This window comes from Betta splendens, chromosome 9, assembly GCF_900634795.4.
Source record: "Betta splendens chromosome 9, fBetSpl5.4, whole genome shotgun sequence".
NCBI lineage: Eukaryota > Metazoa > Chordata > Actinopteri > Anabantiformes > Osphronemidae > Betta > Betta splendens.
The window spans coordinates 12,715,339-12,739,761 of record NC_040889.2 but is presented as its reverse complement, the minus strand read 5'-3'; the positions used below and the strand labels follow the sequence as shown (position 1 = coordinate 12,739,761).

Below are 24,423 nucleotides of genomic sequence, written 5' to 3'. Positions count from 1 at the left end.
TGAAGTTATTTTAGCCAAACTTACTGTCACAGAGGATCATAGAAGTGTCTATGCTGACGCTCTGTCAGATCCACTATGAAGAGTTTAAACACCAGGAAACTGAGGTCAGGTCTCTGGTTTCTTTCTGCTTCACGGTGGACTGGGTAAAATTTTAAACTGAATCTGCTCAGTTTGTGCTACGACCACTGGCTTCTCCTCCCTAGGTGGGTTTTTGCAGTTGTTCTGCTGATTAATGCCCAAAGCTTTATTGTTTTGGTGTTTCCAAATAACCCTGACAACCTTCTTCTCAGCCACGGCCCCCGCCTCTACCTGGGTCTGTCCAAGAGGAGTCCTGACCAGAACTATACATCTGAGCAGCAGTCCGACACCAACCACAGTAATGGCAGCATGAAGTCACCTGTGTGAGCATCAGCACCTCAGCTTAATTAGTTCCTGAATGATTCCTGCTAATATGAGCTTTAAGTGTGTGAATGCAGGGTCCTGTACACACTGGACTAATAATGCTTAGACTTTGACAATAAACTGGAACCCAGCTGAGTTTTTGCAAACATAACGCATGGGGAACATATATCAGCATCACTTCCTCCGGACACGGAGGACGGATTACCTGGCAGTTACTCAAACAAACAGTCAACGCATTGGGTGAACTTCAGACGAACTGCCTGTCTGTGAATTCCCCTCATAATAATGAGCCAGAACAAACAATAGGGGCGTGGGCTCTTTTCCCTCATGTAGATGTTCCATCAATGACCTCAGACTCACACGTACATAAATAATTTCATATCCGTGTAGAATAAAAATGATCATTGGAGTCGTGGTTCAGCGTAAAGGCAATAACACAAAACAGGCATTTATTGTCATGGTCTGTCGGCTGTCTGGTTTGTCGGCAGGGAGTTCAGTTACAAACTTCCTCAGACCATCCATCCATCCATCCATCCATCCATCCATCCATCCATCCATCCATCCATCCATCCATCCATCCATCCATCCATCCATCCATCCATCCATCCATCCATCCATCCATCCATCCATCTTCTAACACATACTCTCGTACGTGGGGTCGCGGGGGTGCTGGAGCCTATCCCAGCTGGCTATGGGCGAGAGGCGAGGTACACCCTGGACAGGTCGCCAGTCCATCACAGGGCTCCTCAGACCTCATAAGATCAGAATCAAATAAATGAAGTAAGGTTCATCACGGTGTGGTGGCGTGGTTAGCATGTATGCTACATTGGTGTTCATCTCAGTCTGACTGGTTTAGTTATGAACGGCATCTGGAACTAAACCAGCGATGAATCTGAAGAAAATAAGCTTCAACGTGAACATATTTAATAAAGGTTTGTTGCATTTCAGACGCAAATGCATGAAAGGTGTGTTCTCTCCAGACTTCATCCTCTGGACTTGCTGCTTCATCTGGTTATTTCCATTTCATTGTTTACTTCAATTCCACTCCATGTTTCCACGTTTTGTACAGTGTTTTGCAACATGTCATGACTAACCTGCTTGTTCTTAAACTGATATGTTGAAACAACTGCTTGTTTACATAATCAATACAAAGGCAGTGAGTAATCACTCAAACTGTCTGTTCGGCCTGGCTGTGTTAATCAGCGTGAAGTGATTCTTCTTGCCTTTAATCCTCGCGGTCCCTGAGGGACTCACACGCCCTCACACAATGAATGAGGGATGAATCAGAAAAGTGACCCGGACACTGGATCCCTCTTCACAACCAGGAAAACGCTGACAGGAAAATGGTGATGTTGAGGGGAAGGGGCCGGGAGCTGACTTTGTTAGCGTACTGGCATCAATCACACAGACGAGTGGGTGTTTACAGTGTGAGGCACCAGGAGCCCAGCGCTGCGGTGTCGCTCTGTTCGCTCGCTCCCCTTGGGCATATCGTCTCCAGACATGAAAGCAATTTCACTTTCATGCGTGATCTGCTCTTACATAACTGCCCTGTATCTGTATATCTGATGGCTTCAGTTTGCAGAAGCTGATTCACTGATTCACTGATTCACCGAGTAGTGAAAAGCACTAAATAACAAGAGTTTGCACTGACTTCACACCTGCAGCTAAAACTCCTCTACACCTGAATGCTAAAGCATCAGCAGCATGTTACGTAATCAAATGTTGGTTCTACTTTAAACTTAAAAACAAAATGTGAAGTGTTTCCTCACTGAAACCAGACGTGCTGCATTACTGAGGCATCACATCACTTCATTCAACCAATGCACCTCCTTTGTCCTGCACCTGATTTAATGAACATCAAGTTACGCTGCTAGCGTGAAGCAATGACTTGGAGTTCCTTCTAGCAAACCCCTGCACGCACACAGACACACACAGAGCCACACTGCGATATGAGGAAATGATGTCATCAGAGGAACTATTCCTTTAACAATTTGATGACAAACATTATTAGCAACAGTAGTCACACCTTGACTAACAGTTCATTTCCTCCGTCGGTGACAGTAAACAGAGATTGCACCAGCTCAGCACTGACCTGTGTGTGTGTGTGTGTGTGTGTGTGTGTGTGTGTGTGTGTGTGTGTGTGTGTGTGTGTGTGTGTGTGTGTGTGTGTGTGATGGGGTTTTTTTGGATGGTTACCTGTCCTATATTTCTGAAGAGGGGGCGGAGGGTTGATCTGTATAAAGATACAGCGCAGAGAGCCGTCTTCACAGCATCTACTGGCAGGTGAGGACTCACAGCAGCTGCTGTCGACACGTTCACAGCTTTATCTTTGAGCTGAAGAAGCGTCAAGGCTGCTTCATTAATAATCTGCTTCTTTTTTAGGTGAAAACTCTGACACCTCCTCAGCCTCAAAGGATTACGACCAGTTATCTTCAGGAGAGATGAAGCTCACCATCGCCAGCCTCGTGTCCTTCCTCCGTCCAGCCGCCCCCCTCCTCGTCCTCCTGTCGCTGCTTGTGATTGGCTGGGCTGAGCGGGCCGCGGGGTTGCCCATCAACCCGCCGATCAGCGACCCGCTACGAAACCCAGACACGTACGCCGCCGTCCGAGAAGTCTCACAACACGTGAGTGTTCTTACGTTTAAGGTCACGTCCTTAATTTACTGCCAGACATTGTCCTTTATTTATAAAGTAGAAATATTAAAAGTCCAAATCAGGAACAGTGCCTGACAACAGTATTAGTATAAGTTTTATATATGTTCAGGATATTTGAGTATTTGAATAGAATTTGTACCAGTAATATTAAATAAAGGAATAATTCAATATTTATCTGGATTTTATGCTGCAACGTGGATTGTAAGGAAGCATTTGTAATTTTACAAATTTGTGAGCTTTAGGAAAATTAAACTACTGCTAATCTGCTCCTCCTTCTCCTCAGGCACAGAGTCTGGACACAGGCGACGACTCTGACACCAGACTGATGCCCAAAGCCAACACTGACCAGGTAAAACCCCTGACATCACCCCTGACAGTCAACGCCTGCAGGCTTGGCCCTGACCTCTGACCTCTGACCTCTCCGTGCTCTGTCAGGATCTCCTAAAGCTCTGCTGCCTCCACGCCAACATCCTCGACTACTACCTCTACAACATCCTGAGTCACCGTGACAACGAGCATCACAAGATGCAGCGGCTGCGGACAGATCTGACACGGGTCAGCGAGGACCTGCAGGCTCACGGCTGTGTGAGTAGAAATGTGCTGATTAGTCAGGAAAACCTGGGACAGGAGCTATGATATAAATCAACCAGCTTTATTTCAGATCAGTGGTAATAAACTAAACTGAAACGCTGGTAATATTTTCCTTTAATGTGGGAACCTGAAACCTTGTTTATCTGTTCAGGTATTAGATGAGGTTAAACTGAAGCAGAGTAGACATCTTTATTGTAAGTGCAGGTTTTAGGTAGTGCGTTGCTTCATGAACCTGCGCTGCTTTGTGTATCGCTCGTGTTGATGTGTGGTTGATGGTGATGGATAAGGGCTGAGTGTGGTTTCCGCCGGCCAAGCCTTATCGCACACATACAATCGCGCAGCGATGCAGCAGATAACAGCTAACCTTTGACTCTGGTCTGTCTCTTCAGAATGTGACTCACTACCACGACCATCACCACGCCGTGGAGTTTCGCAGGAAACTCACTAAGGTGAGATCAACACGATCGATTCTTGAATCTTTGAACTTTTGTGACTGGTTAATAACACAAAAGCCACACAAAAGCATCAGCTGAAAATCATGTCATAGCATCAAGAAATGCACCAGCAGACATCTGATTAGGCTCCAGCTAAGCTCCGGAGAGTTGGAGCTCTTGTGTTCTGCTGATCGATCCTAATGTGCCTGCCTCGTTTCAGATGGGAGGTGAGAGAGGCATAACCAAGGCCATGGGAGAGATCGACATCCTCTTCAACTACCTGCAGGATTTCTGCGCCAAGCCCAAGAACTCCACCGGTCCTGCTGCTGCCCAATGAGGCCTGGACTGGTTCTGATGTCTGAAGACTGAGCATTTCTATTATTTATCATATTTATCACCTTTTCTAACGTTTTATAAGTTTATTTATTGACGTATTTAATTTGAGAAACTTTTATATGTAGATTGGTTATTGATCTATTTATTGATCAGGAAGTTGAGATGCCTCTGGTGTTGATTATGTTGCCATGTTAACATGGCTAATTGTTAAACTGGTATTTCAGTTTTTAAATGTTACAGTTTTTACTCTAAAAAAAATAAAGTTTTTTTGAAATGGAATCATTGGATGATTTACAGCTTTATTTAAATGTGCGACACACATTTTAGGTTAGGATACGACTTTATTGATCCCACAATTGGGAAATGTTTGTGTTTATAGCAGCAATTTACGCGACAGATAAAAAGACAAAAAGGTAAACAACAAACAGTAATAATTGTGCAAAGACAAACAGTAATGCTTGTACATACTTGTACTAAGTAATGCCTATGTGTACATTAATATTTAAAACAGTAGTCAGTAATAAATTGTGCAAGAGTGAGGTAACATCAGCAAAAACATATTCAAAAAATATTCACAAAATTCACGGTGTCAAAAACGGTTGATGAAATGGTGAAGGCACTGCACAGACACTACAGAGAAAAGTTGAAGGTGTGGTGACACATTGTGATACACATTGCATCACTTCAATGATGCATTGTCCAGCCTGATGGCTGTGTGGAGGAAGGACCTGCGGTGGCGCTCCTTTCTGCACTGCGGGTTTAACAGTCTGGTGCTGGTCAGAACCTTTAGCATAAAAGCATGTTCGCAGCAGATGAGGCATAGAAGCTCGTGACTCCACAATTGGTCCAAACCTCCTGATCCAGAACTTTGTGCTTCATCCCTCAGCGACGTGAGGTCCGCTCATTGTGGCTCCACTGCCACGTGTTGGGTTCTCTGGATCAGACTGGTTCTGTTCCGTAGTTGGTAACTGCTCTTAATACTGAATTTATTCTTATTGACCGGATTTTCCTTCTATTAGCAACTTATTTATGTTGATCTTGAGCAAAGATTCAGTAGATATCCTCAAACAGCTGCTGTTGGATGTTCTACATAAAGGAATAATTAAATATGTAAATGCATGTGGTTCCGTTCAAACCACATCTGAACAATCTCACATGAAATAAAAACCACACCATCACCTGAAACAGGATGAGAGATAATATGTGGAGGCACAGGTGTCGCTGAGTCTCTGAAATCTCTGCACTATTCATTCGATCAAACTGGATAAAACCAAATAAAGTCTGTTTATTGTGACACACACCACAGCATTAAACTGGTGCAGGACTCAGCACAAACCCCAAGATGAGACCTACTTACCTACTTTTTAAGCTGCAGGTCTGGTTTCAGCCTGCTGCATGTGGCTTTGTGTATTCATGCTTGGTGTACAGTATGACTGTGTGCCTGCTGGTCGGTGATGATGGAGCATTAAGAAGCATCATAGAGTCAGTGAAACACACGCAGAAGCCTTAGCAGTCAGCAGTCGGCCTCTCTTCTGTTATCATCATTATTATTATTATCATTATGATTAGTAGTATTGTTATTCTGTGCAGCCAGTGACTCTACACTTGCCTGGTCATTTGCCTCGGTGACCTGCTGGAGGAGCGCTTGTCCTCAGAAACCTCAGGTAGAGGCCGGGGCGATGGCTCCGTCAGGCCAGACTGAAGAACTACACCCAGACACCAGTGGCTCCGGCGCCTGGCTCCATCTGACAGTGAGACGTGTGGAAGGTGAGGAAGCGTTTTCTGCAGTTTTCTGACGCTGGGGCTGAAAGTCTGCAGGCGTGTTGAAAATCTGGCCTCACTGCAACAATGTCAGCTTTTCTTGAAATGCGTCTGATCAGATCCAGTCCATCCATCGGCCTTTTCCTTATGTCTGTGGGCGGGGCCTCCAGCTTCACCTGTGTGATGTCATCGTCCCGGGGGCTTTCCCACAAAGGTCAAATTTAGAAGCTCAGACACAACAGCAAACTTTCCACCGTGTGTGATAAGGATCTTTATTTAGCTTTGCTCTTTGTGTTGAAAGAAGAGAAGCTGAAACAGCTCAGATCACATGACGACGCCCAACTCACCCAGGAGCCGAACTCCTTTGAACTAGTGGCCTGGAGATATTTATAGCCCGAGCTCTGAAAACCAGCTTTAGCACATGCTTTGGGTGTGTTATTTCTGAACAATGTTGACATTCTGAGTCTACTGTGCAGCTGGGTCCAGAGCGTGGCCTGAGCCTGAGCCGTAAGCTGCATCCACAGGGTGAGGCACCGCCTGTGTGTCACCACGCACCAGAGCGCCACTTATCCATTCCGAACAAATATGGAGGCCAAAGCTGCCGTGAAGTGGTTGCTTTGCTGTTTTCTGCTGCTCAGCCCCGCTCCCAGAACCAGCTCCTGCGGTCGTGAGGCGACGCCTCTGCCACAGCAGCACCTTTGAAGGTGGCACCGGCTGCTGTCCCCACCCCCGCAGCCGCTCCGTTCTGCTGAGTCAGCACCGTTCGCATGCGCGAAGGTGGGAGTTGAAAGCAGCTTCGTAGGTCACTTTGGATGATGTCAGCGCTTCGAGCTGAGAACTGCTCAGTGAGAGGTGATCTGAGCCGTAGCAGCGAGCAGCTGCTGCAGGGATTGGATCCTGCTCGTCACTGACAGCTGACGCAGGAGGCTCTGGTGCCGCTGCTCGGTTCTGCATCAACTCAGCCGTCGTCTGGAGGAGAACATGAAGCCCACGGCTTTCAGCCCGGCCGTTGCATCACTGTTGGGACATTTCACCTTAGATCAACCGGTGAACTGATCCGCTCAGTGTGTGTCTGACGAGGAAAGAATTGTTTTAACCCATGTGAAAGTGTGCTGGCGGTGGAAAGACTCAGGTCAAACCGGTTTTAGTAGAAGCCACATAAAAACATGTGGACTTCTTTACCATAATTGACCTGTACGTGACAGGAACACAAAGTCTATGAAATCTGGAAGTTTTCCAACATTTCCTCTCAGCCGTCCGCTCCCGCTCGGGGACTTTTCTCTGCATCCGATATCTCGCGTCGGAGCGAAGCGGCTCCTGGTGAAAGGCCATTTCGACGCACAGATATCGTAGAACCCCACACGGAAGGAACGCGCTGTCAGGTGAAGCATGCACGGTGCTTTTCAGGTTTGAGCACATGCCTGCGTTGCGTTTGAGGTCCCGTGTGAAGCAGAAGTGTTGGAAACGGGCCTGGAAAACACGACGTAAACCCGATCGCACGCTCGAACAGCGGCCGTCGCTGTCGAAAGAATGAAACACAGTCACCGTTTCCCTGAGTCGACAACCTAGTTTGATCTGACCACACTGAGCAAAAGGCACCAAACATCAAAGGCCTCAGACGTGTGCAGTGGCGTTCAGGGACGTCATAATGTAAAGGCTGATTTAGGCTAATGTGCTACTAATGCGTTGTTCTGAGCCCTGATGACTTCAGAACGTTCCCGAAAGTTCCAACGCTTGAGTTTAACGAGTTTATTATGTTCACGTTTAAGTGGAAGCTGTCAAAACAGAAGTGCCTCAAAGTTGTTTTTCTTTAGAATGAAGGTTTTGAATAATTCATCAGTCGTGAGGTTCCTCCTCCGTTTGTCTGGGTGTCATGAACAGTTGTTGGCTGGAAGGCTTCCAGTGAACTCACGCTGGCAAAGCGAAGGAATGAAGCTGCATTAAGACAGACGCTGAACTGGAACGTGGCGCAGTGATATTATCAGGAAAACACTGGAGACGAGCCACGTTCAGGCCCGAAAAAATAAACTGTTAACAGTGAGACGACTACAAACAGAGACAAAGACGCAGCGAAGGTTGGAACCAGGACGACACATGGGCCGACGCTGCCCTGATCTGAGGCTCCAGCATCCGGTCCGGGACGAGATCTGTGTCTGGGACGTCCGGGACCGGCGACCGGCGTCCAGGAGGGGCCGGTGCTCGCAGCGTGGACCCCATCCTGCACCAGTAACAGCATGGGAAGCCTCTGTGAAGCCTGCATCTGTGTGAGTTTGAGGCGCCGCCCTCCGGCCCGACCCGCAGCCGCTGAGAAGACAAGCGAGGTCTCTGTAGGAACCTGGAATTGGATTCCCAGCATGCACTTTGTGGTTGACCCCCCACGGTTTTCAGGCCACTCAGTAGGTGTCGCCCTGCGGCAGCTTGACCTGGTTCTGCCTTCCAGGAACCAGGGGATCCTTCTTGTCTGGTGCCAGCATGCTGACTTCTTTGTTCCATCAAAGTGGGTCGGACAAACACGCGGCGCTTTCAGAAAGCCGCCGAGGCAGGAAGCACAACCTAGTTTATCTCACCGCAAAATCTAATCACCAAAACCAACATCTGGTAGCAGAGGACGCAACGTAATCAGCAGCTTGGTGGGAAGCAATGACTCTGCAGAAGAAGACGAAGGCGAGGAGAAAGGTGGGAAGGAGGCGAGAAAGGAAATGAACAAGGATGAAGGAGACCAACGAGCATGGAGAGAAGCTGAGAGGAGAGAAACGGACGAGAGGAGAACAAGAAGAATGAGCTGAGGAGTTCAAAGGTGAGGAACCAGATCGGCTGTGGATCAGGACCAAGGACATGATGGGTTCTGGCCTCACGCACAGAAGGCTGCAGCCGCCGCGGGTCAGCGGCGCCGTCCACCCGGCTCACCAGCACCCCCCCCCCTTTTTATTGTTCTGTGCTTAGTTTCTCTTATTTCTGCAGAAAGTCCAGTCTCAGCGGAAGCGGCTTCTGCTCACCAGAACCAGAACCCTCGCAGGCGTTCAGGTGCACGTGGTCCGAGCTCCGTCTCCGTCCGAGTGTGAACAGCCTCACTTTTATTGGACTCCTGTTACCTTTTGTGATCACTGGCGTCACCGCTGCTTTTGTCGTTGCTCGCGGATTCTTTTACTTTTTCCGTTTTACACTGAACGTATGAATGAAGCCTTTCACGTGGACAAGACATGGACTCACGTCTCCTGACTTCAAGTGTTTGATCACATTCATGAAGACCGTGTTCACGAAGGCCCTGATCCGTGCACATGCTTCACGTCGCGCTTCCTCTGCACCGTTTAACATGAGAGAAAAATGAGAGAGGAGATGAATGAAAGGAATGAGAGAAGGAATGCAGAGGGGGAAGCGCAGACGGCCTGACATCATTTGGAGACTCCTTGGAAACTTGCAGCTCTGACACAACAATGTTAGGAAATTTTTAAAAACAGGACAAGAGGAAAACAAAAGAAAAAAAGTGGGAGTGGTGAGAGACTTGGGGGGTGAAGAGAGAGCACGGGGGGAGGAGGAGGATGTATAAATGAAGCAGAGCAGCGTCAGCCGGCTGCACTTCAAGATGTTTCCCCTCCTCACCTGGACCGGGGCTCTCACTCTGCTGCTCAGCCTCAGGGCCGGCACCGCTGCCACGGCAACGGCCGAGGGGGGGCTCGCCTGTCGCCAGGAGATCCCCGCTCACCTGATCCGGAGCCTGTGGAGCCGGACCAGGGCGCTGGTCAGCAAGCTGCCGGTAAGATCATTGAGGTCTCAGTTAATGTTCCAGCACCGGCCGCCGAGCGGGTCGCTGAGCGGCACCGTGGGTCCGGTTTAAGGGGGGGTGATGAGCTGAACGCTTCCGATGCTCAGACACCTTCACGCTGTGCAGCAGCTGCTTGGGGCTTAGATCGTTTTTGGGGAACAGCGTTTGTCGAGGTTGCCGGTTCAATCCCCAGCAGCAGAGGCTCCAGGGGTCGTACCTGAGGGTCTGCCTCAGGTGCTCCCTGGGCGAGACCGGGTCAAACCCTGGACCGCGTCGGGCATCAGCAGCTGTTGAGTCTGACTTGATGATCTCACAGCATCACGCCGATGAGTCACGTTTATGGAGGATTTACGCAGTATCACAAAGGAAATGAAAGAGTCAAAATGTGTAGATCAAAGCTCAGACGCTGCTGCGGCTGCGTGGCCTCCAAACGTGACAATGTCACACCCGCTCCGGTGTCCTCACTGATGTTCGCCGCGTATTGTTTGCGTGAACACCTGAACCAGCTGAGGCACAGGTGAGCGGATGAAAAGCGTAACCCGAGTCCTGAACTCACCACGCTGACGTTTCCACCTGCAGACTGAAGGGAGGTTCCACGGACGCGTGAGGCTGCTGCCCAAGTTCTGCGTGGGCTGTCCCGAGGTCAGTAAACGCACCGCCGCTTCTGCTTCGTGAGCACACACACACAAAGCAGTGATTCACACCTGGCTCCAGACGGCCTCCACTCACATACAGTACCTGCTGCGTTTTACGAGGAGGAAGTGTGTGAGGGGCGGCCTTCCTCTTCCTTGTTGCCCCAGGGACGATGCTGGGCTTTCCCCGCATCACAGGCCAGTGTTTGTGCACGCGGCACGTACGATCTGTGCAGTGAGAGCAACACAAGGTTAAAGCTGCAGAAACCGCTCCCACCGGTTAATGATCAGTCCATCGGCCTCGGCGCTTCCTGGAGTCATCGTCACAGCACGAAGCAGGAAACGATCCCAGGGGAAAGTCCGGGGTTGGCTGGAACGTTGGACAGAAGCGCTGGGTTCTAGGCTCCTCTGAACATGAACGTGTCTGACCTCAGCAGGCCGTCGGCTGGTTGGAGATGCGACAGGTGGTGGACGTGTACCAGAGGAGCGTCTTCAGCCGAGAGGCCGTCAGGAAGCTGCTGCCGGACCACTACAGCGACCTGCTGCACCGCCTGCAGCACACGCTGCAGCACTGCGTGAGTACACAACCTGCTACACGAGTGCACAACCTGCACGAATACACAACCTGCACGAGTACACAACCTGCACGAATACACAACCTGATACACGAGTACACAACCTGATACACGAGTGCACAACCTGCACGAGTACACAACCTGCTACACGAGTACACAACCTGCTACACGAGTACACAGCCTGCTACACGAGTACACAACCTGCACGAGTACACAACCTGCTACACGAGTACACAACCTGCTACACGAGTGCACAACCTGATACACGAGTGCACAACCTGATACACGAGTACACAACCTGATACACGAGTACACAACCTGCACAAGTACACAACCTGATACACAAGTACACAGCCTGCTACACGAGTACACAACCTGCACGAGTACACAACCTGCTACACGAGTACACAACCTGATACACGAGTACACAACCTGATACACGAGTGCACAACCTGCTACACGAGTACACAACCTGCACACAACCTGTAGCAGGAGTACACAACCTGTAGCACGAGTACGGGGGTGGAGGGTTCTCCATGATGGATGTTAGTTTACCAGCATCCTTCTCTCCTCCACCTCCTCCATGGACTCCAATGTGCAGCCCAGGACAGAACCAGAACCTTTCTGAACCAGCTTGTTGAGTCTCTTCCTGTCTCTGCCTGTACTGCCCCCCCCCCCCCAGCACACAACTCCATACAGGACTGCTGAGGCCACCTCAGTGTCATTAGTAGTTAGCAGCTGTCTGCACACACTGAAGGACCTCGGTCTCCTCAGCAGGTGGAGGCCACTCTGGTCCTTCTGATACAGAGCGTCTGTGTTGTTTGACCTGTCCAGTTTATTGTTGAGGTGAACACCCAGGTATTTAAAGGAGTCCACAGTCTCAATGTTTGAGCCCTGGAAGTTCACCAGTGTGTGTGGTGGAGGGGACCAGCTGAAGTCAAGCACTAACTCCTTTGTTTTGCCAGTGTTGTGTACAACCTGCTATACGAGTACACAACCTGCATGATTACACACTGCATGAGTACACAACCTGAATAAGCACAACCTGCATGACTGCACACACCGCAGCACTGTGTGATCACACAACCTGCAGCACGAGTACACACTGCATGAGTACAAACCTGCAGCACACACCTTATGATTGCACACACTGCAACACTGTGTGAGTACATAACCTGAGAGTGATAGTACACAACTTTCAGCACACACCTCATGATCACACACAGTGTGAGTAAACAACCTAAAGCGTGACTACACAACCTGAAGCGTGACTACACAACTGTTGTGTGCACTGATTCTCTGTTTGTGTTTTTGTCTTCAGGTTTTTTCTTCTCAACCTTCAAAATGGTTCAAAACCATTAGAAAACTGGAGAAAAAAATTAAAAAGGTAAATAAAAGAACTTTACTACTAGTACTACTACTAATACTATTAATACTATTTTTGGACAATATTTTTTATTATATTATTATATTAGTCCTATTTTTACTACCACTACTACTACTACCTGTACTACTACTAATGCTACAGTACCTGTAATACTACTACTACAACTACAGTACTACAGTACCTGTAGTACAGGGTCAGTAGTTCTGCCTGTTCTATGTTTACTACTACTGTTCTACTACTACTACTACTACTACTACTACTACTACTACTACTACTACTACTATTACTACTACCTGTAGTACAAGGTTATGTTGTACCTCTTACTGTTACTGTTCTGCTTCGACCACTTGCTGCTTTTGGACTTTTACTATTTTACCTTCACCTGCTGCTTTGCTGTAACAACTGCAAACACTTCTGCCACTAGTACTCCTGTACTCCAACTGCTCCACCTAGCTACGGATTTACTAAATGGACTTTTCAATACAGTGAATGTTACTGTTATTTGCATTATGTGTAACATAGAGCATAACTAATAAAACTGCATCTGTTTATAGAAGAAACGAGATGAAGGGGCTCTGAAAGCTGTTGGAGAGTTCACCTTTGTGCTCCGGTGGATTAACGAACTGACGCAGCAGCACCAGTAGATCCGCACCAGTAAAGCAGCAGCAGCAGCACCAGCATCAGAAGATCAGCAGGACCAGTAGATCAGCAGGACCAGTAGAGCAGCACCAGTAGAGCAGCACCAGCAGCCTGACCATCAGTATTCACATGGCTTCCACCAGCGCCAGCAGGGCTTCACACCTGGAAACGCGTCTAGATGCACTGACCTCATCGCTCCAGGAGCATTTCTTTCATTTTGCATCTGTGGGATTCGTTAAATTCAGGCGAAGTTGCCTGCGGTGATTGTCCTCCGTCGCCTGGATGGAGCCTCTTGATGATGTTTTTCAAGTATTGATTAGTTTGTGTTTTAATGTTGTAGCTTTATTTGCTAAATAAGTTATTTTCAGGAAATATTTATTTTTGAATATGAAGACGACTCAATGTCTTAGAAACTTAATATATTGAATTCAGACAAGATGAAGTATATTATTTATATGAATTTGTGGACTAGACCGTGAATGAAATAAAACAGAAATGCTAATTGCTGTTGACTGGTGATGGTTTCATTTGGCCTTCGAGCTTTGAGCGTTGTCTCCCTCTGCTGGACAAACTCTACAACTACCTGCCACCTGGCGCCTCCAGCTTCACCTGACGCTCAGCCATGAGGCGCGTGTACAGGCCCACGCGTCACACAGTAACATGCGGCTGGAGCCGTGTGTCACAGCACCCTGATGCAGCTACCTCAGTGCCGTTCACTAAACCCAAGACGAGGAAGAGGAAACAGAATCCCATCTGTGAGTTCATGGAACAATAAAAGCTCATCAAAACCCGAGACGTCGGAAGAAACTCGTGTGTAAGTCGACGGGAGAGTGGTGGAAACCCACAGCACGCTGACGCAGCCTCCGTCATCCTTCTCCTCGCTGAGTCAGCGCATCTGCGTGATCACACTGTTCCTGTTCTGGGTGGAAAACCGACCCGAGGGCAAAGAGCGAGCGGTCCCAGTCCAGAGTTGGAAAGAAAAGGTGCAGCACAACCTGCTGCTGTGTTTGTGTCACTCACACACTTTGTTGGTTGGAGGCAGAGCTCCATCAGGTTTTCTAGTGAATAGAAACTTAAGGGACCCACTGTGGTTTCACGTTAAGCAGCAGCGAGTGACTCGCTGTCAGTCGGACTCTGACCAGGACTGACACGTGCTTCTCTGTCGCCAGAGCCCGAGGCCTCGGCCCATTGAAAACACACTCACTGTGGACCCACAGGCAGATCTGAGGGGCTGAGTCATAAGGAGAATTTAGATTCAGACACAAATAAAAAGGATTCTGACGCTGAATGAGTGAACAGAACCACAAAGGAAACATGCAAACTGGTTTTTATTCCGTGGCTCGTTCTTCAGGAGATGTGAAGGCTCCATCACCCGACGCCGCGTCTCGTCGTTTACCCGCAGTTTCGTTTGTGTAGCTGCAGCTTTTTTGATGCCAACCTCACCTGGAGGGGACAGAGTTGGGCAGCTCCTGAACCAGACAGTCACACGTTTTCTGCTGGCACCTGCTGATTTAATGAGGACTCCACTCAGAACAAACGGGTCCACTTCCTTGAGGATGTCTGTGTTTCTGCGAGTTCAAAGTCCAGGGTCACTGAGACTGGTGGCATTCGCCAGCCAGGTCTGCAGGCGCAGAGGATGTGGTGTGGTGTGGTGTGTGTGTGTGTGTGTGTGTGTGTGTGTGTGTGGTGTGTGTGTGTGTGTGTGTGTGTGTGTGTGCGTGCGTGCGCGCGTGTGTGTGTGTGTGTGTGAGTGTGTGTGTGTGTGTGTGTGTGTGTGTGTGTGTGCGCGTGCGCGTGTTGTGTTTGTGTGTGTGTGTGTGTGTGTGTTTACATGTCGCCGGTTGGCCCACAGGAAAAAACAGCTTCAGACTTCTAGGAAACAAACAAAAGACAACCACTCGATTCCTACTAATCACCATTTACCTAGAAAGTCAACTGCTGTGTGTGTGTGTGTGTGTGTGTGTGTGTGTGTGTGTGTGTGTGTGTGTGTGTGTGTGTGTGTGTGTGTGTGTGTGTACAGGGTGTTAATGGTACATGCTATGCAGACGACGTCCTACTCTATGTGGAACCTTTAGCCTCATAGCCTCTTTAAGCTGAACCTCAGCTGCTGTTTAATGCTGCAGTTGGTCGCCATAGTCACTGAGTAACCAGTGTTTGAGGAATCTTGTTCAGTTGTCATTTCAGTCACAGAAATGTAAAATAAGGGTTTTGAGGTGGTCAGAGAAGTTCTCCACCTGCTCATTCAGTCGGTGGAGGAGCTCAGCTGATCACGGCAGAAGTATCTGTCAATTACTACATCTCCTGTCCGTAACATGCATGAAGTACTTTTCATTGTTAAGGGCATAAAGCCTCATATTCAGTATCAATTTCATTAATATGAAGGCGTTAACCTCAGCTTGTCTGATGTGGTTCGTACATTAGACGAATCGAAGCTCAGTGGGAAAATAAACGGGTACCTGTGAAATCTGAAAGGATGACATTGAAAAACACTGACTGAATGACTTTTAGCCTCACATGGATCCAGCCGAGGCCTCCCTGCAGGACGCCGCCTGCCCCGGTCAGCCTCCCATAATGCACCTGGGGCCAGGTGCTGCTCAGGTAGGAGGCCTCACCGACGCGTGTCCAGTTCATTAACAGACTACAACATGGACACATGAAACCGTCACAGCCACAGAAGGAACCCGCTCCAGCTGATTGACATCTGCTACAGAGCAGCCACTTTCAGAATGAACGCGTCCTGTGCTTGTGTGACGTGCGACCTCCACGGGGGGACGGGGGCCGCCTGATTGCCCTCCTCATGTACAGTGTAGAAATGACTGTTTGCCAGACTTGGGAGAACGCTTGTGCTGCTGTGACACAGTTGTGGTCCAGAGAACGGTTTCAGCGCTTCCAGTACACTGTGGGAGGATTTCAGGGACGGGCCGGATGCTGAAGACGTTATTGCAGATTGTTATCGTGTGTGGTGTCGTTCAGGACGCCGCCGCTGTTTCAGAACCCAGGACAGCCCAGTAGAGATGAGTGTGTGAAACGTAGCGACGAGGTGAGAGTGTCAGCAGGTCCAACGCACACAACAGAGACGGGTCCTCGCTCATTCATTAAACGCTCGCTTCATCTGCACATTATCCTCATCCTCATCATCCTCATCTTCATCACCGGACAGACGCCTCCATTACATTCACGTTCTTCCTGATTCTGACTTCAGAATCAGGTCTGATGTGTTTAGGTTCATACAAGCAAAGGAAACACTGAACCTTTGAAACAGAGCAGGGTCACGAATGATCACGTTTCAGCAGCTCGCGTTTGTTCAACACTATTTCTTACCAAACGCCAACAAACATTGCATCTGCTTCATGATCTGGTGATGAGTATGTAAAACAGCGAGTAGCCTGCGAGCGTCGCTGAGGTAAGATGAGGTTAGTCTGCGTGTTCCCGGCACCTGGTGAACCTGGACTGCTCTGACCAGGGAGTCTCCTGCACGCGTGCGTGAGCTGCTCAGGTGATGGAAGCGGGTGGAAACATGACCGGGGATTCTCCTGCGTGTGCACGTTTAGCAGCAGCACAGCGAGTTTTAAAGGAAAACTCTTGACGATGCAGTCGTTTCTGGTGCTTCTGCTGAAAGCCCACAGACCACAATAAAAAACTGAGACGCACACACGCACACACACACACAGATGCACAATGATGCCTGGAATAGAGCACGTATAAATAGAGCCACAGGTCAACAGATCAGACAGACAGTTGTCAGCTCAGCATCTGCACAGACTCCCTCACGCTTCGGTTCCACGATGCCTTCGCTCTGCACTTCACTGGGTTTGCTGGTCGTACTGGGAGCTCTGCTGGTGCGTGGAAGTCCTGTCCAGCATGCGACTGGGGACCCGCTGCAGGTCCATGATGCCATTGCTGATGATCTGGTGAGTTCACCTTTGATTTTGAAGGTGCCCATGCTCACGCTAGCAGGCTTTGTGCTTCTCAGGATGCTCTGAAGTTATATTTGCCTCTTCCAGCTTCTGCAGACGACTGGAGTAAAATCACAGACACTCTCTGCAGTGATGCTGCGTTTGCTTTCAGCTAAATGCTTTTTGTTGCTTTTCCATCCACTAAAATCTAAGCTGAAGTAACAACCTACACTTATTACTCAGAATCATAAATCATGACTCCTCCGCAGGTGGTTCATTCTCATTTTGACTGTCTTTGTTTTTTAACCAATGTGAAAAAATCAGTTTGTGAATGTGACCAAATTGTCGTTTTGACATCTGCAAACATCGCCAACATCAGTTATGGTTCATTTCTTTCAGTTCCCTGCAGCCACAAATAAGTGTTCGCTGTGATATTCCTGTAACTAACAGGAATGCATTTCCTGCATTGCATGCGTTTCTCAGGCTGCTGTGTGAATATACATACATTTATGTGTGACCTTTCTGTTTGTGTGTTTAGAAATTGAAAGAAACAGACATCAGCGGAAGGCCTCTCTTCAATTCTGTCATCAAGAGCATTAACACCGCCTGCATGGTAAATGAAACTCACTCTGCATTGCTACTAACTACATAAAGGGAAGACAAAGACACGCTGTGAAGTCCAACAAACAAAGCTGCAAGAAAAATGTTCTGTGATCTAATGATTGAGTTAAACAGAACCCAGACAGAGAAATGCCCAAAGCAAAACTATTCACATACCACAACAGGTTTTACTCTGTGCATCAATGGTTCCAAATGTATATCCACACAGTTTTATCCACACAGTTACCTTTTATAATGAACCCTGTGTTTTAGCTCTTTGACACATGTCCTTTCCTCCACAGGGAAGAGAACAAATCCAGCTGATTAACACCACCCTGGACGTCTACGCTCACATCTTCTCCAGCATCCTGCACCGCCAGCATCACCACGCTGCCCGGCCTCTACTGGACCAGGTGAGCGGCTCGTCTAGGTCCCAGGTGGAGTCCTCTCTGGTGTACCTTCAGAAGACGATGGAGGACCTGAAGAAGCGCTTGAGCGGCGTTCACCAGCAGAACCCGAACCACGAGGATGTGCTCAGAGGCCTGTGGAGAATAAAGGTAAACATTCAGTGGCTGACGGTGACTTCCAGGTTGTCCTAAAGAACGAGGCCAGCACATTCCACCTTCTTCCAGTGACTATGACATGTTAAGTAGAACAGTGAGCTCTGCTCGCCCAGTTTTGGAATTTGTTGAAACCTAAACAGTCAAAGGAGCAGGAATGTTAAATATAATAAATAAAGATGAGGGAAATAATAATTGAACAATTAATGAGGCGTGGCTGTCCCTGTCTCTCCAGGTGGACGACCCCATGGAGCAGAGGAGGGCTCTGGCCCAGTACAAGGAGGTCCATCGAGCCGCTTCTGTCGTCGCCTCCCGCACGTGTACCCCCAATCACCTGTCTGTTTGAACCAGGAGCTGAAAGACAAAATGCTATTCAGTTGCTTTGTGTTTATCTCCATTAAGGCATTTTTCCCTCATTCTGTGTTTTTATTTTATGGCTGAGTTAAGCTACGTGACGTTTCCACTGCAATGACTATCATTCTCACTGATTACAGCTATTTATTTCTGGTTTACCTAAGGTCATTTCTCAAGCAGTTTTTTTTAATTGAGTTTTATTTATTTATTTATGTAATGTGGAGTAATTTATTTTAATTTATTTTTGTCATCTACACAGCACTTGATGTTAATAAACACAGAAATCGGCACCAGCTACAACCTGGTTTTGGCTTCTTTTCTCATTCTAGAGTTCAGGTTTACTACGTAATGGTGAAGTTTCTGAGGTGACAGTGATTTACTGCAGTTTCTCGGGTTCACACTAAGTCTGTACACTGACTGTGTGCATGGACACAGCCCACCACCTGCAGGGGGCCTGTGGTAAAAGCTTCTGCACGGTGATGCTGCTGCTTCATGTGAAGGACCCTGAGGCGTCACAGCGATGATCAGCAGCTTTCGTTGGCTACAGTTAACCAACCTGCTCTGGGTCGAGCTTTTGATGCCGGCATGTGACTTGTGTGATTTCATGCCGTACATGCATAAAAACCAGTACTACGTTGTGAAAAGGGATCGCTGCAGGCGCAGAACCGTGATTTGAGTCTCGTACCTTTTCCTGCCAGATGCTGCTGCGTCAGACTGGAATCACCACAGACCATGTTGGTCTGTGGAATTACTGTGACATCATCATGATCTCCAGCTCCTGCGCCAATCACACGCAGGGGTTTCCCCTCTGCATCGTGATGTCACAGCCTGCAGGGAGGGAACCACGCAGGACCGAGCCGTGGTTACATCTCTGGTTATGTGTCATGTGCCAGTACCACCGACCCAAACCCTAAACCATCCACACCTACAGGATCTAACCTCATTTCCATATTAGACAGAATTCATTTCAGAGACACATTTCAAATGTCGTTAAAATGCCTCTAAATAAATTAGTTAAAAATGAGGTTTGATGTCTGAGACAGATCCAGAAAATCCCACATATCCGAAAACATCGTACTGTTTGTGAGATGATAAAGAAAAGAAATACAGCATTAAATAAATATTTATTAGCAGTCGTATTCCTCTCAGTCTAATTGGATGTAACACATCTACCTGTCAGCTCCAGTTTGAGTCCAGTGAGGGGTGGAGGGGCTTTCCCTCTACCAGAACATGGGGCTTTTGCTGCTCTGAGGTAAGAAACGATTACGCCTAAAGAGAAACTAGGTCCAGGTTTTTCCAAAGTTTAGAAAAGATGAATCATCTCGGTGGCTCAACGTGGACAGAATAAAGGTGGGAGGTGTCTCCTTGTTTTGTGAGCTGGACAGGAACCAGTTCAGTCATTTCAACCACAAGATGACCTTTAGCTCTACAATGAGACGTCATAACATGACAAAGAACTTTCACTGTTTTTCTGACATACTCAATTTCAAACTGTGACTACTGTATATATATATATATATTCATTTTTCATTCAGTTTTTTTCATTTGCTTTTTCCTTATAAGTAGTTTGTTTTAGTCTGAATTTGTACATTGATGTTATTGCCTTGACAATGTATATTGAACTGATAAATACTGAATTGTAACTTATTATACAGTTGGGAATGAAGTTCAATAAAAAATAAAGATAATTATAAGCTATGGTCCATAATTTTTTATTAATATCAGCTATAATATTGCTTTAATGCAGGGGTCTGCAACCCTGGTCCTCAAGGGCCCGTGTCCTGCTTTTCCAACTCTCCCTGCCACAGCTGATACTGAGCACATTGACCAGGTGTGTTTAGTCGATCAGTAGCTAACTGACACACCTGATCAAGGTGATCAGCACGGAGACTTGGAAAAGCAGCAGGACAGTGGGTCTCGAGGACCAGGTTGCAGACCCCTGCTTTAATGAGTGATGCAACGTTTTGCCCTTTGACTACTGTCACGTGACACGGGCGGCTAAACTTCACCCTGATACTGTAGGAGGCGCCAAATGGGTCTTTTGGTAAACGAACACTATACACACCAAAACAATGAAATTAACTTAAATATTTAATATATAGAAATGTAATATGTATCCTTAGTAATATTGTCTGCAGGTACCAGTAAACCTGTTACCACTGAATAGCGTCTGAAATCGTGCTAGCTAACAGGCACAGCTAGCGGTGTTAGCTAAGCGGCTAGCGCTATGCAACGTTGGTGTCGGACTGTGAGAAAGTATTTGGTGTTTGCAAGCTAACCAAGCTAATGTTAGCATAGAAAACCAACAGACAAAGCTAAGAGGGGAACCTGGGCATTAGCTTTCTGTAACCTGAGTTGATAGCAAAGTTGTGGTGAATACATTTGAACTAAAAAGCCGATGAAACGTTGTACTCTACAGTCTCGCGTGTTCACAGGGAGTCAAGCAGCAGACGGAGGCTGCGCTTGGAAAGGCTGGACCCCAGCAACAACAGGGGAACTTGAGCATCATGCTATCAGGCAGACAGACAGACAGACAGACAGACAGACAGATGGACAAACTCATTGATCCCACAGTGGGGAAATTCAATCAGTGAAACATCCACAGAAGACAGCAATGAATTGTGCAGGATTGCAAGAAAAAAGAGCATAAAAAACAATAGTAGTAGTGGTGGTAGTAGTAGTAGTAAAATAATAATAAAACCTCAGAAAACAACTCAGAAATAGTGTCCAGGGTAAGGTGACCAGACAGCAGTGCAGATTTGAGAGTGTAGACAGTGGTGGGGATGAAGGAACCTGCGGTAGCGCTCCTTCCTACACTGAGGGTGGATCAGTCTGCCTCTGAAGGAGCTGCTCAGAGCAGCTTGTTGCAGTGGATAGGAGAAAATATCCATGATGGATGTGAGCTTGGCCAACATCCTCCTTTCACCCACCTCCTCCACAGAGTCCAGTGGACATCCCAGGACAGAGCTGGCCTTCCTCACCAGCTTGTTCAGTCTTTTCCTGTCCCGGCCTGTGCTGCCTGCTCCCCATCAGACTACAGCATAGTGAATAACGAAGACTAATGTAGAGTCATAGAATGTCCTTAATATAGGCCTCCAATGGACCTCAATCTCCTCAGCAGGTGGAGGCGACTTTGGCCTTTTTTGTACAGGGCATCAGTGTTATCCGTCCTGTCCAGCTTATGATTGAGGTGAACACCCAGGTAGTTAAAACTGTCCACAGTCTCTGTGGTTGAGCCCTGAATGCTCACATGTGTGATGTGTTCTTCTTATCTGGTCACCATCTGCGATGAAAGTAAAGATTTAAGTTAAATGTTTAGTGAAACGTGAGGGTTGGGGACTGAATTTTGACTCTAAAATATTTACTTAAGATGCGGTAAATCCACAAGGCTCCAAACCAGAAGGTGAGCAACAGGAGACATATCATAGTAAAATCAAATGAATGTGTCCCAATCTGGCAGCCCAAACATCCAGGTCTCAAACATCAGAATCAGAATCAATTTTATTGGCCAGGTTTGCACAGGACAAACATCCAGGTCTCAAACAAAAATTAGCTTTGAGTGTGAAGAGCAGTATGTGCTCATGCAGAACATTTAATATATTCTGTTTATATTTTAGTGTATTTAATTTTTCTTCATTTAATATGAACTCAGACACTAAGAAACTTCTGTATCATCACTGGTTTGGGTTAGGGTTAGTTAGTAGGGTTGTGTATACATAAGTAAATTAGTGCCATATACTTATGTATACAGCACAAGATATCTATGGACTTATAGAAGGTGATTATTATGCACATGTAAATACATGTTCTTGCTACATCATTTACAAGGTAAGTAAGGTATTTTCTTTAATTATCTTAGTTGTAAATGTCAACCAAGCATGTGTGTGCCGAAGTCCTTCACACTGAGCAGGAACAAACAACTATTTCTTATGCTCATTATTTACATTGGACTGCTGAACTTCAAATGAACTATATGTATCAATTATAATTATCATTTTAAAGTTTGAACATTGTTTTGGTGAAGTAACTGACAGGATAACAGAATCATAATGAAAACGTCAGGGCTCACTTAGAAGAAATGGCTCAGTTCAAAGATTAAAATATGAGTCGTTTATTCAAAAGTGCTTGTGTGAATTCCTCATGGCTTCGCAATTAAACCTCTTCCTGTGTTTGTGTCTGCATGTGTGAAGAGGGGATATCCATCACTACACACTGTTTTACACCTGAGTGTCAGCACAAAACTTACCTGTGTGTCTTCCTGTTTTCTGCATCTCTAAGATGGGTTGAATTAGCAGCTACCAGTATTATGAGGCTCAAATGTCATGGATTGCTTTGTGAAATAGTAAAAAATGATGGAAGAAGAAAGGGTTTTGGCAGACACAACAGACAGCTGCACACACTTCTTTGTTGTTTGAGCTTTATGGTTTGTTGTGTTAGTAAAGCCGCTTGTCAGACCAACTTGAATGTACTTGTCTTTACGCCAGTTGTGTCAGGTTGACATATGTCTGAATTCCTCCGTTTCTTTACGTTGGAACCACTCCTGCCCCATACTGCAGTGTGTGTGTGTGTGTGTGTGTGTGCGTGCGTGCGTGCGTGCCTGCCAGTGTACGTGTGAGCGAGCGTGCGTGCGAACGACTGACTGAAGGTTGAGTCATGGCACCTGGAATTTTTCTTTTCTGTGGAAGATACAGAGTTATGGAGAATCTCCACCGACACCAGAACTGAGATGAACAAAGTTGGTTTCCGAATTTGAATCCCCTTTTCTTGTGTTGCTACAATAACATACTGTATCCATGTTTTTTGCTGATGATTTAAAATGTGATGTGTTTCTATCTAGCTATACACACAAGCAGAGTCCTCCACATGTTTGATGTTATGTATATTTCTGTCTAGAGAGATGGACCCGATATTACACAGTGACAGCTAATGACAACACAGACAAACACAGACCCAGCATTGGGTCCAGCATTGTACCCAATTAGAAATACTGATATGTGTCATTGTTGTGGCTTGACATACTGTTGTAGTATACTGTAATAAACCTGTTTGTGTAAATCTGGAAGTAATTGTAGAACTTTAAACCACTTCTAAGGATGGGAAACGAGGCCACACGATTGGCGTGGGCTCTTGTTTCAGAATCAGAAACATGTCTTCATTCACTTTATGCTTTTGTTACTGCCATCAATGTATAGTTAATTCATGTTATTAATAAATGGGTCACCTCAGTTACAATAAGACCCTTTCTGTGAAGAGAAAGGGTCACAGCTCGTCCCTTGGTTTCAGTTTCTTAAGGTTCTTCACAGCTTGCAGCAGGTTTTTTCCCCCACTTCTTTTCTGATGTACTGAGGTGTTCACTGTTCCTGTCGTTCAGGAGTCAATAACCTGTGTGCGTGCGTGTGTGTGTGTGTGTGCTTGCATGTACTTCTAGCTTGCAGGGACAGATTTTTATTTAAAATAGTTATTGTGAGGTGGGTTTGGTTGGTGGAAGTTTGCTGTAGGATAAGTAGCATGTTGTTTGTCAGTAATACCAGTCTAATGGTCTAGCAAACCTGCCTTTGATCATCTCTTTGTGATACAGATACACGTATGTGTGTGAATATACAGGTGTGTGTAGCTGACGAGAAAAGCTCTAGATTTTCCTTTACACTAAACGAGGGACAGCTCACCCAGTGAATTACTAGAAAACACCTCACACCCGCCCAGGCTGCCTGCAGCATAGCTTAATTTCCTGCCCATCACACCCTTTAATATGTTCTATAAAATTCTTCTGGGGTTTTCTGATAATGCAGTTATAGCAACTGCTTTTTGATTAAGCCTGTGTTTTGGTAGTTTTCTGCTA

At 46.9% G+C, this 24,423-nt stretch overlaps 1 protein-coding gene across 1 annotated transcript; it reads left to right on the top strand.

The window, feature by feature from the left end:
* Positions 1 to 57: 57 nt before the first annotated feature.
* Positions 58 to 4,696, top strand: il22 (interleukin 22). The gene is made up of 8 exons (XM_041072490.2): positions 58 to 203; positions 291 to 401; positions 2,618 to 2,685; positions 2,785 to 3,026; positions 3,340 to 3,405; positions 3,492 to 3,641; positions 4,037 to 4,096; positions 4,302 to 4,696. The coding sequence occupies exons 2-8, from the start codon at positions 388 to 390 to the stop codon at positions 4,416 to 4,418; spliced, it is 717 nt and encodes a 238-aa protein (XP_040928424.1). The 5' UTR covers positions 58 to 203; positions 291 to 387; the 3' UTR covers positions 4,419 to 4,696.
* The last annotated feature ends 19,727 nt before the right edge of the window (positions 4,697 to 24,423 follow it).

What these genes read in the sequence shown, in the direction of transcription:
- il22 (XM_041072490.2), top strand. An exon ending in TCCGAGAAGTCTCACAACAC is followed by an intron (nt 3,027 to 3,339) that starts GTGAGTGTTCTT and finishes CCTTCTCCTCAG; the next exon opens with GCACAGAGTCTGGACACAGG. An exon ending in ACCTGCAGGCTCACGGCTGT is followed by an intron (nt 3,642 to 4,036) that starts GTGAGTAGAAAT and finishes CTGTCTCTTCAG; the next exon opens with AATGTGACTCACTACCACGA.